The 16953-nt window shown below is 44.8% G+C and overlaps 1 protein-coding gene across 3 annotated transcripts in view; it reads left to right on the top strand.

Moving 5' to 3' along the window:
- PLD5 (phospholipase D family member 5) overlaps window positions 1-16953 on the top strand; it is a 126774-nt gene that overhangs the window by 83887 nt on the left and 25934 nt on the right. For all 3 annotated transcript variants that reach the window (XM_015559925.1, XM_015559926.1, XM_006757510.2), the window contains one exon: window positions 8507-8634. In XM_015559925.1, coding sequence (XP_015415411.1) covers window positions 8507-8634 — 128 coding nt within the window. The remainder of the gene's footprint in view (window positions 1-8506; window positions 8635-16953) is intronic.

Below are 16953 nucleotides of genomic sequence, written 5' to 3'. Positions count from 1 at the left end.
GGAAAGAGAGAACTGGGTTTTTTGGGGGGGTTTTTTTAAAGCAACTGGAAAACCCAGAACTGAAAAATACAAAAGCTGCAATTTAAAATTCCAAAGTAAGGTTTATTGCAGATTAGACACAACAGAGGAGGGGATTCGTGGATTTATTAGTGAGTAGAACATATCCGTGGAAGCACATCACAGAGAGAAAAAGATGAAAGACACAGAGAAGAGCAAAACCATGGAATATGGGTTAGGAATCTACACAAGTATACTTGGCATTCAAGGACTGTAGGAAAGAGAGACTAGCATGCAGCCAATCCAATTATTCTCCCTCATCATGGATGTTTCTATCTCTTTCTCCCTCTCCCTTCCTCTCTGAAATCAATATCCTATATAATAAAAGGGTAATATGCAAATTGACCCTAACAGCAGAATGACTGGTCACTATGACACACACTGACCACCAGGGGGCAGACGCTCAATGCAGGAGCTGCCCTCTGGTGGTCAGTGCACTCCCACAGGGGGAGTATGTGAAGAGATACTGTTCATAACTTTCAAAACTAACAAAAGACATCAAAGTATTTACAGACACCAAGAAAGATAAATCCAAGGAAAAACATACCTAGCCATTTTATAGAAAAACTGATGGGAACCAAAAATAGGAAAACTTTTTAAAGCATTGAAAGAAAACGGGCATATGACAACCAAGTGAAAAATAATGAAACTGATAAATTTTTTCTTTTTTCTTTCTTTTTTTAATCCTCAACCGAGGATATTTTTTCCATTCATTCTAGAGAGAGTAGGAGGGAGAAGGAGAGACAGAGAGAAACACCAGTGTGAGATAGACACATCGATTGGTTGCCTCCTACAGGCCCCTGACCAGGGCCAGGCCTGGAGCCTGAAACCTTGGTACCTGCCCTTGACCAGTCCAATGCTCTTTCCATTGAGCCAAACTGGGCGGTTTTTTTTTTTTTTTTGAGAGAGAGAGAGTGGGAGGGGGAGAGACAGAGAGCGAGAAACATCAATGTGAGAGACACATCAAATGGTTGCCTCCACATGCATCCAGACCAGAGCCAGGTATCTAGCCTGCAACCGAGGTATGTGCCCTTGATAGGAATCAAACCCGCACCCTTTCAGTCTGCAGGCCAACGCTCTATCCACTGAGCCAAACCAGTTAGGGCTAGAGATATTATTATACAATCAGAAATTGAAAGACTTTATCCTTACAGAAGGCTCATTTTAAAAAGTAAGGTAAGTTTTTTAGTCAGAAGGAAAATTATTCTAGATGTAAGCAAAGTAAAAAAGGGAGGAATGAAAACCATTGAGAAGGACAAATATGTGGGCAAGTACAAAACAACAGAAATAATGTCTTCTGGGAACTAAAGTACATGTAGATAAAACAGCACAAAAAGTACGAGGGAGACAGTGGAGTTAAAATGTGTAGGGACTTTACATTGCCCAACATGTTGCAAAAATATCAATTTAAGGTGATCTCTAGTATACCCAGGAAACAGTTTATTATAGTCACTAAAGAGCAGGTTGGATAGATTGAAAACTAATTTCAAGGTGATATTTGACACCGAAATATAATAGTAGTTACATTAAATGTAAATTGTCTAAATTCTCTTACCAAAAGACAAAAGCTATCATGCCCAGATTGCGGGCTCCATCCCCAGCAGGGTCTGTGCAGGAGGCAGCCAGTCAGTGTTTCACTCCCTCGCACATCAGTGTCCTCTCTCTCCCTCTCCCTTCCTATCCCTCTAAAAATCCATTTTTACAAATCTTTAAAATAAACAAATAAATGTAAATTAATTTGAAGTTTTTCTTGCAATTTTCACACCATATGTGTATGAATAGAGTTTTTCATGGTGTGTTAAAAAGAAAGAAAACTTTAACCCCAAGAAAGTGAAAAGGACAAGATATCAAACATATGAGAAAAAAATTAATAAAATGAAAAATAAAGTCAGCAGAGAGAAATTCCAAAAAGCCAAAAGTTGATTTTTGCAAAAAATTGAAAATTTCATAAATTACTGAGGAAAGTGGTCAAGAAAAAAAGGGGGAGACAATACCGTGCAATATCAGGGATTTAAGAAGATCATGCTGAAAAGAAATTTAAAAAAAAAAAGATCATCCTGCAGCAGATATTCGAGACATTAAAGAGATCCTAAGAGGCTGTTACAAACAACCATGTACCAATAAGTGTGAAAACTTGGGTGAAATAGACAAATGCCTTGAAAACTACCCAATAAACAGACATGGAAGTAATGGGAAATGGAGTGTTCTCGTGGAATGGCTGTAGGAATTACAGGGTACTATATGCAAAGCCATTAGCTTTGGTCTTGGCACATAGGCTGCTCTTGATGAATGACTGTGTTACTAGAATAATCATAGATGGCAGGAACAAGGTCACGGAACCCTGTGAGGAAAGAATGAACCATATAGGCTCACAGGCCACTGGCATGGTTTTGTGAATATCAGGGGGAAATGATATAAAAAACAGCTGTGTGGTATTTATAGGTCGAAGGAGAGCCCCTGCACAGATTAGATGTGGGGGGAGGAGGAGATGGCCGGGTTGGTGCCCAGTGGTGAGAAACAGGAATGTCATTGCCCAGCCAGTGTGGCTCAATGGTTGACCTTCAACCTACAAACCAGGAGGTCACGGTTCAATTCCCGGTCAGGGCACATGTCTGGGTTGTGGGCTCAACCCCCAGTGTGGGGCGTGCAGGAGGCAGCCAATCCAATTATTCTCCCTCATCATGGATGTTTCTATCTCTTTCTCCCTCTCCCTTCCTCTCTGAAATTAATATCCTATATAATAAAAGGGTAATATGCAAATTGACCCTAACAGCAGAATGACTGGTCACTATGACACACACTGACCACCAGGGGGCAGACGCTCAATGCAGGAGCTGCCCCCTGGTGGTCAGTGCGCTCCCACAGGGGGAGCTCTGCTCAGCCAACAGCCAGGCTGATGGCTGCCAGTGCAGCAGTGGTGGTGGGAGCCTCTCCCACTTCCTCAGCAGCACTAAGGATGTCCGACTACAGCTTAGGCCTGCTCCCCGCTGGCAAGTGGACATCTTCCAAGGGCTCCCAGGCTGCCAGAGGGATGTCTGACTGCCAGCTTAGGCCCAATTCCCTGGGGAGTGGGCCTAAGCCAGCAGGTGGTCATCCCCTGAGGGGTCCCAAACTGCGAGAGGGCACAGGCCGGGCTGAGGGACTCCCCCAAGTGCACAAATTTTTGTGCACTGGGCCTCTATATTTAATAAAGAGAAAGGAACAGAGATGTCACAGACAGTGGCAGGCACCACATTCTCTACCCATTAAGGATGTTACACGGACATGAAAATATCTATATATATCAAAGGCTACTATGCAAATTGTCCACTCGGAAGTTCACCTGGGAGAGCAGGAGTTCGATCGCTTGCTGTGACGTGCGCTGACCACCAGGGGGCGGCAAGGAACATGGAGGGTGACCAGCAGCTGAGTCAGGGCACTGAGGTAGGGAGGGAAGGAGGAAGAGGTTTATATATATCAAAGGCTACTATGCAAATTGTCCACTCAGAAGTTCGCCTGGGAGAGCAGGAGTTCGATCGCTTGCTGTGACGTGCGCTGACCACCAGGGGCGGCACGGAACATGGCAGGCAATCAGGGGCTGAGGCAGGGCACTGAGGTAGCAAGGGAAGGAGGAAGAGGCGGGGAGGCCAGGCCTAGGGACCCCACCCTGCACGAATTTCGTGCACCAGGCCTCTAGTAGGTGAATAATATACCAGCAACAGTTTTGGTTGGAATGAATGCAGTGAACATAAAGGGAGGATGTGTACAACATTTATGTTGCCGTTCTGTCCTGAAAACCTGTTCATTTGTTCCTATAATAGCCCTGGAAATTAATAACAGCTGCCTTCATTCATGGCTGTAAGACGTTGATTAATTCTTTTGATGTTTCCCAGGCACCTTTTTCTTGAGTTTTAAATAACCGTGCCGCCAAGTCCAGGAAGTTACCTGTGAGCGTCTCTGTAATTAGATTGAAAAAGACCATTTGTCAGTTGGAAATGACAGCTGGTATAAGAAAAGAAAATTTTAAAAGAAGAAAATCGTATTCCGGTATTTTGCTTGCGGTCCTTCATTTTTTTAGGTTTGGGGATTGATTAGAACTCCGGGAGTTTTTCAAAGACCTTATAACTTCTGGAGACTCGAAAAAGAGAATCGGGCAACTGCCGTGGCCTGCTGGGAGATGGAGGTTCTGATACACACTTTGTATTCGACCTTATGTAAGAATTCTCATGATAACCAGGGCAGTCATACAGCACATTTCCCCGGCCACATACGCAAGGGGGAAATCTTCAAAGAATGGATCAGCTGCCTCTGATCATTCTGATCATTAGAAATAAAAGTTTTGTCTTAATAGATTCTGCAGGAAGGCTCCAGCATAGGCAGGAATTCTGGGGCATGACCATGAAAAGAGGGCACCGTGGAAAAGTTGCCCCCAGGCCAGGCAGGGCAGCCAGGTTGGGAGGGATGGTGTGTTGTAGGCGTGTGGCTGGGGCTGAGCGCCCGTCCTCACTCCCACACAGTAGCCAGAAACAGGAGGCGGCCCCTGCCTCCTGCCCTGTCGCCCAGCCCCTCTGCTGTGAAAGTGTAACCGTGAAAATGAGGCAACAAATTGATAACCTGCCCACGAAGCCTTCTTGCCCCTGCCAAGGGCAGAAGATGTTTTTACCCGTTTTACCAGGTCCTGACTTTGATGTAAAATAGAAACCACTGTGTGGCTCAGTGGTTGAGCATTGACCTATGAACCAGGAGGTCACTGACAGTTCCATTCCCGGTCAGGGCACATGCCCGGGTTTCCGGCTCGATCATTGGTGTTTCTATCTCTCTATCCTTCTCCCTTCCCCTCTGAAATCAATAAAAATATATTTAAAGAAAAAAAATGGGGACCAGGAAGAATTGCTTGATCCCCAATAAGGGGCGTGCCGGAGGCAGCCGGTCAATGATCCTCTCTCATCATGGATGTTTCTATCGCTCTCTCCCTCTCCCTTCCTCTTGAAATCAAGAAACATGTATTTTTAAAAAATAGAATAGAAATCAACTCAGATGCCGACATGCCACGGGAACTTAGGGGAATTCGGGCAACCCTGTCCTTGAAGACCTGGTTGGCTACAAAGAACATTAAAGAGAAAAAACTCTCTGATTTCTCGGATGATTTGAGATTTCTCGGATGACTATCGAATTTGGAATGGATAACAGCTTTGTGACTTTTTTTCTCCAAGAGGGAGAATAAATGTTGAAACGTTTGGCTCTCAAAGCATCTGAAGTGTTGGGCATTTTGTTCAAGTCGCGTTAGAAAGTCCCTGTCAAACTGCCTGCCCATTCCTTTGTGATGACTTTTGTTTGGAGGGGAGCCATATTTCGATTCCCCTAACCATATCTCCCACATATAAAAGGTATTTTCCCTCTAGCTTCCTTCCTGCCTGTGGCGGGGTCTTTCCGGATCTAATACGTTCGCTCAGAATTTGCCCTGGAAATTCCACGGATTTCCTGTGGCCAGTTATTCAGAAAAGGAAAGGTAGACAGAGCGGGGTAAGTGAAGGTGCTTGCAAACACATTCACTCTTCATTCACTCAGCTATTTTCATTCACTCAGTGTATGAACCACTAAAACATACGTGGCACCGTGCTACTTGCTGGAATTAAAGAAACGACTAAAAACCAGCCCCTCAAAGATTTCCCCTGTTTTTTTGTGTGTCTGGTATTTTTTCCCCATTTCTTTATTTCATTTCATTGTATTCTTTTTTAAAATATATTTTTTTCGATTTCAGAGAAGAAGGGAGAGGGAGAGAGAAACATCAATGATGAGAGAGAATCATCGATCGGCTGCCTCCCACACGCCCCACACTGGGGATTAAGCCCCCAACCCGGGCATGGGCCCTTGACCGGGAATCGAACCGTGACCTCCTGGTTCATAGGTCGATGCTCAACTCCTGAGCCATGCCGGCCAGGCTCCTTGAATTTCTTTAGCTTTTGATTGGAGAGAGTTTTTAATAGGGACTTCATTAGGAGTCCCTCCTGAGAGACTCGTTTGTGAGAGCAACGCCTCGCCAGTGTCAGAATAAGTCAGATTGCTGTGCAGTTCTGGGCAGGAGGGAGGGACAGCCTCGAAGCTAAAGTAGGAACCTCGAGTCTCAGCTTACTTTCTAGCTGGGTGTGCAAGCCAGTCATTCACTTTCGCAAGACTCCATCCCTGGCGCCCCGGTTAGCAGCCTCTAGGATCCTGGCGGGTAGACGCCAAAGAATGGGCAGGTTCTCTGTAACCTTTGTCATTCTTTGCGATAACGAGGAAAATGCTATACAAATAGCAGGAAGCCTGTAATTGATTATCTCTGAACCCGTGAACACAGAGCCATGCGGTCATGACAAGTGATTTTTACCCTTGGCTGTTCCCTTTCGTCTCCAAGCCGGTGGATTCCAAAAATGTTGCTAATTAACATGACTAAACTGTGCTGGTCTGAGGAAAGCTCCCAGAATGGGCTGTCTTGACCTTTGCGTTGCTCACACAGCTAATACATTCAGGAGAAGCCCCGGATTGATGAGAGGAGTTCCTGCCGCAAACTGCTTTCAGGAAAGATCTGAGCGCCTTTCCAGAAATCTATAATTATTGATGCTGATGCATTTCCCTGTTAGACACACCAAAGCTGGCAATAAGCTCTTTTTTATGATACTCTTAGGGGCACATGCACATGTGATAAAATATTTAAAAACAAGCCCGGCCGGTGTGGCTCAGTGGTTGAGCATCGACCTGTGAACCAGGAGGTCATGGTTCAATTCCCAGTCAGGGCACAAGCCCGGGTTGGGGACTCCATCCCCAGTGTGGGGCGTGCAGGAGGCAGCTGATCAGCGATTCTCTCTCATCGTTGATGTTTCTCTCTTTTTCTCCCTCTCCCTTTCTCTCCGAAATCAATAAAAATATATATTTTTTAATAATAACAAATAAGAACAAGACAATGGTAAAGACTGAGTTCAGGATTGTGGCTGCATCAGAGGAGCGTAGCAGGGTATGGGATCAAATATAAACTCACAAAAGCTTTAATGCAGGATTTCAAACTCGTGGGACTGTCAGTGTGAGGGCAGGCTCAGTCTTTGCTCTGGGGCCTGCTCTGCGTGTTAGCAGCACCCTTGAACTCTACCCACCTGATGCTAACAGTGCTCCCCTCCCCAGATGTGACAAACAAAAATGTCTCCAGATAGAACTCAGGTCCCCCGGGGACAGGGGGACAAAATTGCCACTGATTGGGAAGCACTGCTTTAATAGATGGTTAAGCCCTGGCCAGGTTGCTCAGTGGTTAAGAGTGCCAGCCTGCGGACCAGACTGTCACTGGTTCGATTCCCAATCAAGGGCATGTACCTTGGTTGCATGTTCCCAGCCCCGCTCAGGGTGAGTGTAGGAGGCAGCCAATCAATGTCTCTGTCTCTGTCTCTGTCTCTCTCTCTCTCTCTCTCTCTCTCTCTCTCTTCCCCTCCCCCTCCCTTCCACTCTCTCCAGGAACCAATGGGAAAAATATCCTCAGGTGAGGATTTAACAACAACAAAAAAAGAATGGTTAAGGTTCTAGTTTTTAGAAAGATGGCAGGTTCACAGGTGTCTATACGTGTACGGTGCTTCCTAATTGTAGTTTACATATGTCCTCTTGAATCTATAAATGTTCGGTCATAAAATTTATTGAAGCTGATGATCATATGCTTTCAACAGGTGGCTTTCTGGAAATAAAATTGCAGGTGGGATTTGTTTGATCTTCATGATGATAATCCACAGAGAATGTGGAACTTTATTTTATTCTTTTTTACTTTTAAGCACACAGTACTAGCGCACTTCCTCTTGTGTAATTCTGATGAGTATTTTGACAGTATGCTTACTTTAAATCTTCAAAATTTGGAACGTTTAATTGTGCAATTTGTGCAACTTGCTAAAAATTGCATGAGTTTTCAGGCTAGGGCTGAATATTTTTAGTCAAATATTAAATATATACAGGGTGTCCCAAAAAATATATACACACATTTGAGTAACTATAAAGGCAGTGTTTATTACAATACACTTCATTTTCATTTAACAGCTGTGTGGCTCCGTGGTTGAGCATCAACCTATGAACCAGGAGGTCAGGGTTCGATTCCTGGTCCAGTCACATGCCTGGCTTGCAGGCTCCATCCCCAGTAGGGGGCGTGCAGGAGGCAGCTGATCTGTGATTCTCATAATTGATGTTTCTATTTTGCCCTCTCCTTTCCTCTCTGAAATAAATGAATAAATAAATAAATAAATGTATATGTAAATCACTATCCCAACAGCAAGATGGCCAGGATTTGTTCTGCTGGGTTATAAGTTCTTTTCAATGAACAATCAAGGATAATTTTTAAACACACGAGAGGTGTGTTTGACACAAGAAAGCTGATGAAATCAGAAAGAGAACCTAAGAGGATCTCAATATCAACTGCCTGGGCCTGGACACGGAGGCTGACGGCATCTCCTTGAACTCCTAGGGGCCGAGGTGACCTACATGAACATGTCCGCCTACAACAAGGGCCGGCTGCAGTCCTCCTTCTGGATCGTGGACAAGCAGCACGTCTACATCGGCAGCGCTGGCCTGGACTGGCGGTCCCTGGGACAGGTAACCCTCCCGCGTCGCACGCACACACTCAGAATTTTCTCGGCATCAAAACTACCCCATCCCCAAAGCACACAGTCACCTGCTGTGGTTGAGGGAAATCAACCTATAGCATTCATTATTATTTTTAAAAATATATATTTGTATTGATTTCAGAAAGGAGTGGAGAGGGAGAGGGAGAGGGAGAGAGAAATGATGAGAATCACTGATCAGCTGCCTCCTACACACCTCCTACTGGGGATGGAGCCCGCAACCCGGGCATGTGCCCTGACCGGGAATCAAACCTGTGACCTCCTGGTCCATAGGTTGGTGCTCAACCACTGAGCAACACCAGCCGGGCTCATTGTTAATTGTAACTGTACTGTTTGATGAGGGTCACCTTTAGTTAATATGGAATGCTAGGCCTTTCCATGTCAGAATCATCTTACCAAAAAAAAAAAACAAAAACTGCTTTAGGCTTTTGTAACTCAGATGCATTAGATTCTTTGGAGCAGGCCAGGGTGGGATTCCTGTTACCTAAACCTAAATTTCCAGGATCCGATTACGTAATCTACGAGATAGAGGAAAACATGTACGTTGTGTAACATAGTATGTTTTAGAAAAGGAATTTGTGTAATTCTTTTAATAAGTCTTAAGATGAAGATGTCATCTTTCTCTCTGTAAATAATCAATTTCAAATTTGAATTTTGAAAGTACACTTGAACGGTCTTGTCATTTTCATGTATTTGTTTGTGTCCACGTGATCCGTGGTGGATTACATCACCTTCTTCCCATTGGTCAACCAGTGGCAGGAAGTGCTGGATCATTGGTGCTCAGGGAGACTTGCCCATCACCCGGGCACAGGGCCCACACCTGCTACATTTTAGCTCAGCTCTGTAATAGTATGGTGGAGGCAACCATGGGTAGGTTGGACAAGGGCCGTAGGCTTGAATAAAATATCTGCGTTGGTGGGAAATCTTGAAGCTGCCGGTGATTTGGGGCCATATGGGACGTCCTACAGAAATCTGCATCCCTCTGTTGGTTGTAAATTTAATAGCAGGGTAAACTTCACTTGGGGTGGGGGCGGGATTGGGAAGAGGCGAGTGGAAGAAATTTTTGCATCTTTTTCCCCCAAAACACTACTATTTCTGTGCTAGACACTGTGTGAATGGCGTTAAATATACTTCTTCATTTGTCATAGCAGCCTAAGGGTGGATGTGATTTCCATCTTCCCAATGAAGACGGTATCAGAAGATAAAAACTAGAATAGATTCTATTGTTGCTCTCCTCGCCTGTAAAATAGTAAAACGCTCTATTTGCTCGGCTAGTCTTCAGATGGATCTCCAGGTGGTTGGGTCTATAATTAATTCAGTTGCATTTTCGATGTGGTCATGGGAGGAAGCCAGCACAGCCCTGACCTGCTCCACCATCTTGACTGGAACCTAGAGATAGTCCTTAAATCTTTAAAATATATCTTTATTGGTTTCAGGGAGGAAGGAAGAGGGAGAGAGAGATAGAAACATCAATGATGAGGGAGAATCATGGATCGGCTGCTTCCTCCACGCCCTCTCCTGGGGATTGAGCCCGCAACCTGAACCCAACCTTGACCTCCTGGTTCACAGGTCAGCGCTCAACCACTGAGTCACACCGGCCAGGATGGATCTTAGAATCTTTAGATTGATGGGTTAGTTGGCAGAATCTGCTTCTTTCATTTTATTCCTGGCAATTTGGGAGTCAGGTATGAACCAGCCCAAAGTTGCCATGTTCTCATCTTTCTGATGCTAAACCAAACTCAAAAACTAAAAGAAATCTCGTCTCTATTCTCGTAACAATCTTTCCTATTTTTCTGCTGGGAGAGACTCTATTCTTTGATGGGGGTGGAGAGGAGACATAGCTGAGGAAGGAGAAGGATTTAAAACTCTTCTGGCCCTGGCCAGTTTGCTCAGTGGATAGAGCGTTGGCCTGCAGACTCGAGGGTTGTGGGTTCAATTCTGGTCAAGGGCACGTACCTCAGTTGTGGACTCAATCCCAGTCAGGCGCATGCGGGAGACAGCCAATCTAGATGTGTCTCTCACATCCATGTTTCTCTCTCTCTATCTCTCTCTCTCTCTCTCTCTCTCTCTCTCTCTCTCTCTCTCTGTCTCTGTCTCTCGGTCTCTCGGTCTCTCTGTCTCTGTCTCTCCCGCTCCCTTCCACCCTCTCTAAAAAAATCAATGGAAAAAATGTCCTTAAGTGAAGATTAACAAAAATAAATAAAATAAGACTCTTCTGCACGAACATTTCACATCCCATTAGCTGCCCTGCCTCTGAATGTCAACTTCTAACCTACTGGTGACTCCTCTTCCATCAACACCCACCCCTTCTCCTCCTCCTCTCCAGGCTTATGCACAAACGCTGTTTCCTACCTGGCCCGCCCCTTCCCTATAGTTCTTCCTATTTGGGACAATGTTCTTGCACTTAATCATTCATCTTGAATTAGTTCCCCTTTCGGCTGTGCCCGACTCTGTGGGGTTTTTCTCGCTCTGCCCAGCAGGAGCCCTGCATTGGAACAGAATTGAATCGGAGCAGAGTTGTGTGTGAAGCTAACAATGACATGAAGCATTGTAACACATTTCCCAAGTGTCAAACTCAGCCTACATCAGCAGCCTGATACTTTGTGAAGTTTTCTAGTGAAATCAGATTATTGCTTTTGAAGTATGGAGAAATAATAAAACTAATAAAAATACCAGCTTCAGTGTATGGAGGGATTTCTCTATACCAGGCATTCTTCTAAGCAATTAAGCAGTATGAACTTATTTAATATTTACAATAACCCATTCTTGTAAATACCTTCATCTTTTTATTTCACAAAGGCAGGAGCCGAGACACAAATAAGTAACATACCCAAGGTCACCTTCCCGGAAATGTCAAAGCTAGAATTCATACTCAGGCCGTCTAGCTCCAAACCCCTCCCTCTTCCTTCCCTGCTAATAATTTTTAAAAGTAAATTATTTATGAAAAATCATTTTTCTTTCATGATGTTGCTTGCTGTGATACCAAGCTGTTAGATTTTCTTTCTCACATACTTTTCTTTAAGAAAAGCTAACGCTAATCTGTAATACTTTCAACCATAAAGATTCATTTAAGAAAAGAAGAGAAAATCTAACACTATTTGTTTAAAACAAAAAACCTTCACTCATTCACATCTTCCTGATTCCAAACCCATTGTGACATCGTAGCCATAGAATGACACCTACTGTTGCTCAATACTTTCTTTTTTTAAATATATTTTATTGATTTTTTACAGAGAGGAAGGGAGAGGGATAGAGAGTTAGAAACATCGATGAAAAAGAAACATCGATCAGCTGCCTCCTGCACACCCCCTCCTCAGGATGTATGTGCCCGCAATCCAGGTACATGCCCTTGACCGGAATCGAACCTGGGACCTTTCAGTCCACAGACCGACGCTCTATCCACTGAGCCAAATCGGTTTCGGCAATACTTGAGGTCTTGATCTCAATCAACCTTTGGGTTGAATTCCCAAGACTAGGAAGTCAATATGTTTGGGCATCTGCCTTCCTGTCCTCCGGGGTTCAGGGTGACCCCTAGAATCCACGGCCACGGGAGCTTGTGGGAGAAAAAAGTACCACCACCGGCTTTTCCACATGGGGGTCAGGATTGGGGACTCTCAGGAGCTCCCAACGACACCATGGAGGAAACAACAACACCACAATACGGCACCAACAAAGCGAATGGAAGAGTAGCTAGTATGTGAGGTAGAAAGCAAAGGGCACCACAGTCCTCACACCACAAGGCTCTGGAGGCGTGATTCTCAAATAGGAGACGCTGAGAAAGAAAACGTGAAAATCATGTTTTAAGAAAGAGTTACTTTTATAGTTTTTTTAAAAATATATTTTTATTTATTTCAGAGAGGAAGGGAGTGGGAGAGAGTTAGAAACATCCACGATGAGTATCATTGATCAGCTGCCTCCCGCACACCCGCTATGGGAATGTACCCCAACGGGCAATCGAAGCGTGACCTCCTGGTTCATAGGTCGATGCCCAGCCACTGAGCCACACCGGCCGGGACGATACCCGCTTTAAGGAGTGCTTTAAATGCATTGCTTTTCAAACTGGATTGTAAACATTTTGTGGGTTTATGTCATTTTTTCCCCCAAACTCTCTGCCACGATTAGCGCAGTTCTCTGACTACTGTAAACATGCGGTGACTGTCTGTTGATGATCTTTAACCCACGAGCACTGGCTTGCCAGCTGTGCAGTTGTTCTGTTGCTAAGGAGACAGGCCCTTCGGGTCCCAGCTTCGGAATCACATATTTTTCTTAAGGTAGCCCGTGGTGGTGAAAAGACCATAGGGACCTAGCATCTCCCCAGCCCAACCCCCCAAGCCTGAGAAACATCAATAATGAGAATCATTGATCAGCTGCCATCTGCTCGCCCCCTAGTGGGGATCGAGCCCAAAACCCAGGCATGTGCCCTGACTAGGAATCAAACCGTGACCTCCTGGAGCATAGGTTGATGCTAAACCATGGAACCGTACCAGCTGGGCTGTTTTGTTTTATTTTTATTTGTTAATATATTTTTATTGATTTCAGAAAGGAAGAGAGAGGGAGCGAGAGATAGAAACATCAATAATGGGAGAGAATCACTGATCAACTGCCTCCTGCTCGCCCCCTACTGGGGATTGAGCCCACAACCCGGGCATGTGCCCTTGACCGGAATCGAACCCGGGACCCTTCAGTCCACAGGCCAGTGCTCTATCCACTGACCCAAGCCAGCTAGGGCCTGTTTCATTTTTAATATTGAGGTAAAACTCTATGGGCAAAGCTCATTAAATATATAGATACAGATTTCATTTCCTTCAACAAACATTTATTTTAAATGTTTCATTGGATTTCTTTGAGGGCTTAGACCTCAGAAATGCATTTATCTTAACGACTATATTTAAAGAGTTTCGTGTAGGTGAATTTTACTGCCCCATTTTTCTTACTTCGCGCCTTTCACATTTTAATTGGGAAAAATTGGAATGTATTGACTTGATACAATGCCTGGCGAGAATGCGCCCATAAATCATTCTTCCTACTTCAAGTGTTACAGCTCCAGCATCCATTATAATTAGCTGTCACTTCCGCCCTTTATTGTTGAAGTCACCAAAATGTAGCTGTCATATTTATCAAAACCTTTTCTGAAGTTCAGCTCCCACAGCAGCTGTGAGGAAAATTACCTCCGTTGCCTGGTACCTTTGTAACGTGGCCTCCTTAACCCCCACCCACATGCTGCCAACTGCTTCTATGTTGTTTTAGCCGAAGCTGATTGGGCCGTATCTGGACCTTAAGAACTGCCTAAAAACACTCTTTTGTTCCTGATTGCCCACACGAGTGGTGGACATGAGTTGCATTCTCAGAGTGCTGTGGGAGAAATTTTGCTTAAGGATAAAGCAACATTAAAATAAGCCAGCCCCAGCTGGTTTGGCTCAGTGGATAGAGCAGTGGTCGGCAAACTCATTAGTCAACAGAGCCAAAAGCAACAGTACGACGATTGAAATTTCTTTTGGGAGCCAAATTTTTTAAACTTAAACTGTATAGGTAGGTACATTGTTATGAACTTAATGAGGGTTCTCCCAAGCTGGCCTTTGCTAAAAACGCTTCTTTCATTCCACAACATCCCTAAAATTAACTTAATAAACTTTACTTAAAGTTTTAAGTCAACTTCGCACTGTACGTGTGCGTCCACAAGTGATATTTTGTGGAAGAGCCACACTCAAGGGGCCAAAGAGCCCCATGTGGCTCGTGAGCCGCAGTTTGCCGACCTCTGGACTAGAGTAATATATGTGTAACTTGGATATTAGTGAAGTTTCAAACATTTTTTAGAATATGTTTTTATCGATCTCAGAGAGGAAGGAAGAGGGGGAGGTAGAAACATCAGTGATGAGAGAGAATCATTGGTTCGCCTGCCTCCTGCATGCCCCCTACTGGGGATCGAGCCAACAGCCTGGACATGTGCCCTGACCGACCGGGAATCAAACTATGACCTGCAGGTTCATAGGTCGATGCTCAACCACTGAGCCACACCAGCCGGGCAAGATTTCAAATTTCTGATAAGAAACCACCTGACCCTAATACTTCATCACAAATGTCACCTCTTTTAAGCCTCCAGTATAATAAGGGGATGATGTGCTTACGAGTATGTTTGCTTTTCCCTCAAGAAAGATGTGGAGCCCTTAACCGGTTTGGCTCAGTGGATAGAGCGTCGGCCGGCAGACTGAAGGGTCCCAGGTTCGATTCCGGTCAAGGGCATGTACCTTAGTTGCGGGCACATCCCCAGTAGGGGACATGCAGAAGGCAGCTGATTGATGTTTCTAACTCTCTATCCCTCTCCCTTCCTCTCTGTGAAAAATCAATAAAATATATTTTTTTTAAAAAAGATGTGGAAAGAGGATGGGTCTTTGAGTTGGTAAAGCATGAGTCCAGATTGCCTCCGTGCCCATGACTAAACTGTGTAACCTTTGAAAGCCTTAGTTTCCTCATCTGTAAAGTGGTGATTTCGCTACTTTATGGCAGTTTTGCTAAGGTTGCATGACATGCAGTGAGAAAATACGGAAAGGACTAAGTAGCTTCTCCATAACTAGTTCTCTCTCTTTCTCCTTCTGAAAATTCACGAAACACCCCGTCTTTCTCGTGTTGCCTGTATTTTGCCTTCTGCTTTAGCTGCTGGTGAGTTTTTCATTTCTCAGCTCTCCCTTATGAAGGACAGTGGCCATACCTTCTGTGTTTTTTAGTTCCTTACACGAAATAGACCAGCACCTAGTCTATCACATCTAATCCCCTGGGATATTAAAATCGAATTCATATTTTATTAAAGATACTGGAGGGTATCCGTTACAGGGTAACTGCCAAGAAACCGAACCTATCGCACTTTCTTCCACACGCTACTTCCGATGTGGCTAACGCAGTGGGACTGTCACCAGGCGCCTGGTTAGGAGAGCTCACTCTGAGTGGTGCCGACAGATGCTGGCTCCGCAGTGTCATTGAGAAGCAAGAGTAAAAGAATCTCAAGTTAAATTTAAAATGCCATCCTTCTAAAAAGTGAGAAGCAGAGAGCCTTTTTCTTCTCATTCTCTTTTCACTGATATAGCCGGGGTGGCTTATATTAGAAAATAAGAGAGATCCACTCAAGTTCTAATTAGAGGAGTTAAGAGACCCTGACGGGCCCCCTGAAAATGAGCCTCTGACAAAAAGCAATTTTCTTCCATAACATCTCTTTGCCCCAGGCCAGCCTGTGGAGCTGCCTTATCATTGTTCTGTCTTATCTGAAAACTAGCGGCCCAGTGCATGAAATTCATGCACGGATAGGTTCCCAACGGCTGCCAGTCAGGGCCTCCCTTCCCCAGCTGCCAACTGCTCGCTGGGGCCTCCCTTCATTCCGTGCTGCCCCCTGGTGGTCAGTGCACATCATAGCGAGTGATCGAACTCCCGGTCCATCGAACTCCCGAGGGGACACTTTGCATATTAGGCTTTTATATATATAGAAGATAAAGCAGACTCTTGTTTATGGCCATCAAAAAGAGCTGCAAGTATCCTTCTACCCGCCTACTCCGACAGACACTGAAATGATGAGAACTCGAGGAAGTCAGTTTGTTTTATCAAGTTTAGAATTCTCCTAAATAATCCATACAGCTAATTATTCAGTTTTAGGAGATTCCCTCGCTGATGCACTGATCCTTGCTTTGACCCCGCCTCCTTCTCCCTTTCACTCCTTATTTTTTGGACGTTTCGTAGCCTGCAGTAGGTCCATTGCATTTGGTGAACGAAACCTTATTCTTTATGATGACTGCGTGGGGCGTGGCTGCTCTGATGGGATGGGGCCAGTTCATTCATTTCAGGAACACACTGTGATGAATGGATTCCAAATAAGATAAACGTAGGCAGCCAGCTGTCTTGGTAAATTACCATTGTTTCCTGCAATGTGGTCCCCGGTAAGTCAGTTAAATGCCTTTGCTTAAGAAGCCTGCTCCAAGTGAGAGAAGAAAAGTAGAAATCAGGAGAGGGAGCCCTAGGGCTTGATAAGGAAGTTCTTGCACCCACTCTAGGCTTTAACTTTTGAATCGTATCTGTTGATGATTTCCTTTCATCCCAAGAATCCATTCCTGCCCTGGCCAGTTTGGCTCAGTGGATAGAGCGTCGGCCTGTGAACTGAAGGGTCCCGGGTTCAATTCCAGTCAAGGGCACTTACCTGTGTTGTGGGCTCGATCCCCTATAGGGGACGTGCAGGAGGCAGCTGATTGATATTTCTCTCCCATCGATGTTTCTAACTCTCTATTCCTCTCCCTTCCTCTCTGTAAAAAAT

Source organism: Myotis davidii, unplaced genomic scaffold (assembly GCF_000327345.1).
Source record: "Myotis davidii unplaced genomic scaffold, ASM32734v1 scaffold754, whole genome shotgun sequence".
In the NCBI taxonomy this organism is placed as follows: Eukaryota; Metazoa; Chordata; class Mammalia; order Chiroptera; family Vespertilionidae; genus Myotis; species Myotis davidii.
Note: the sequence above shows the minus strand (reverse complement) of the source record. Positions and strands in the feature narration are given on the sequence as shown.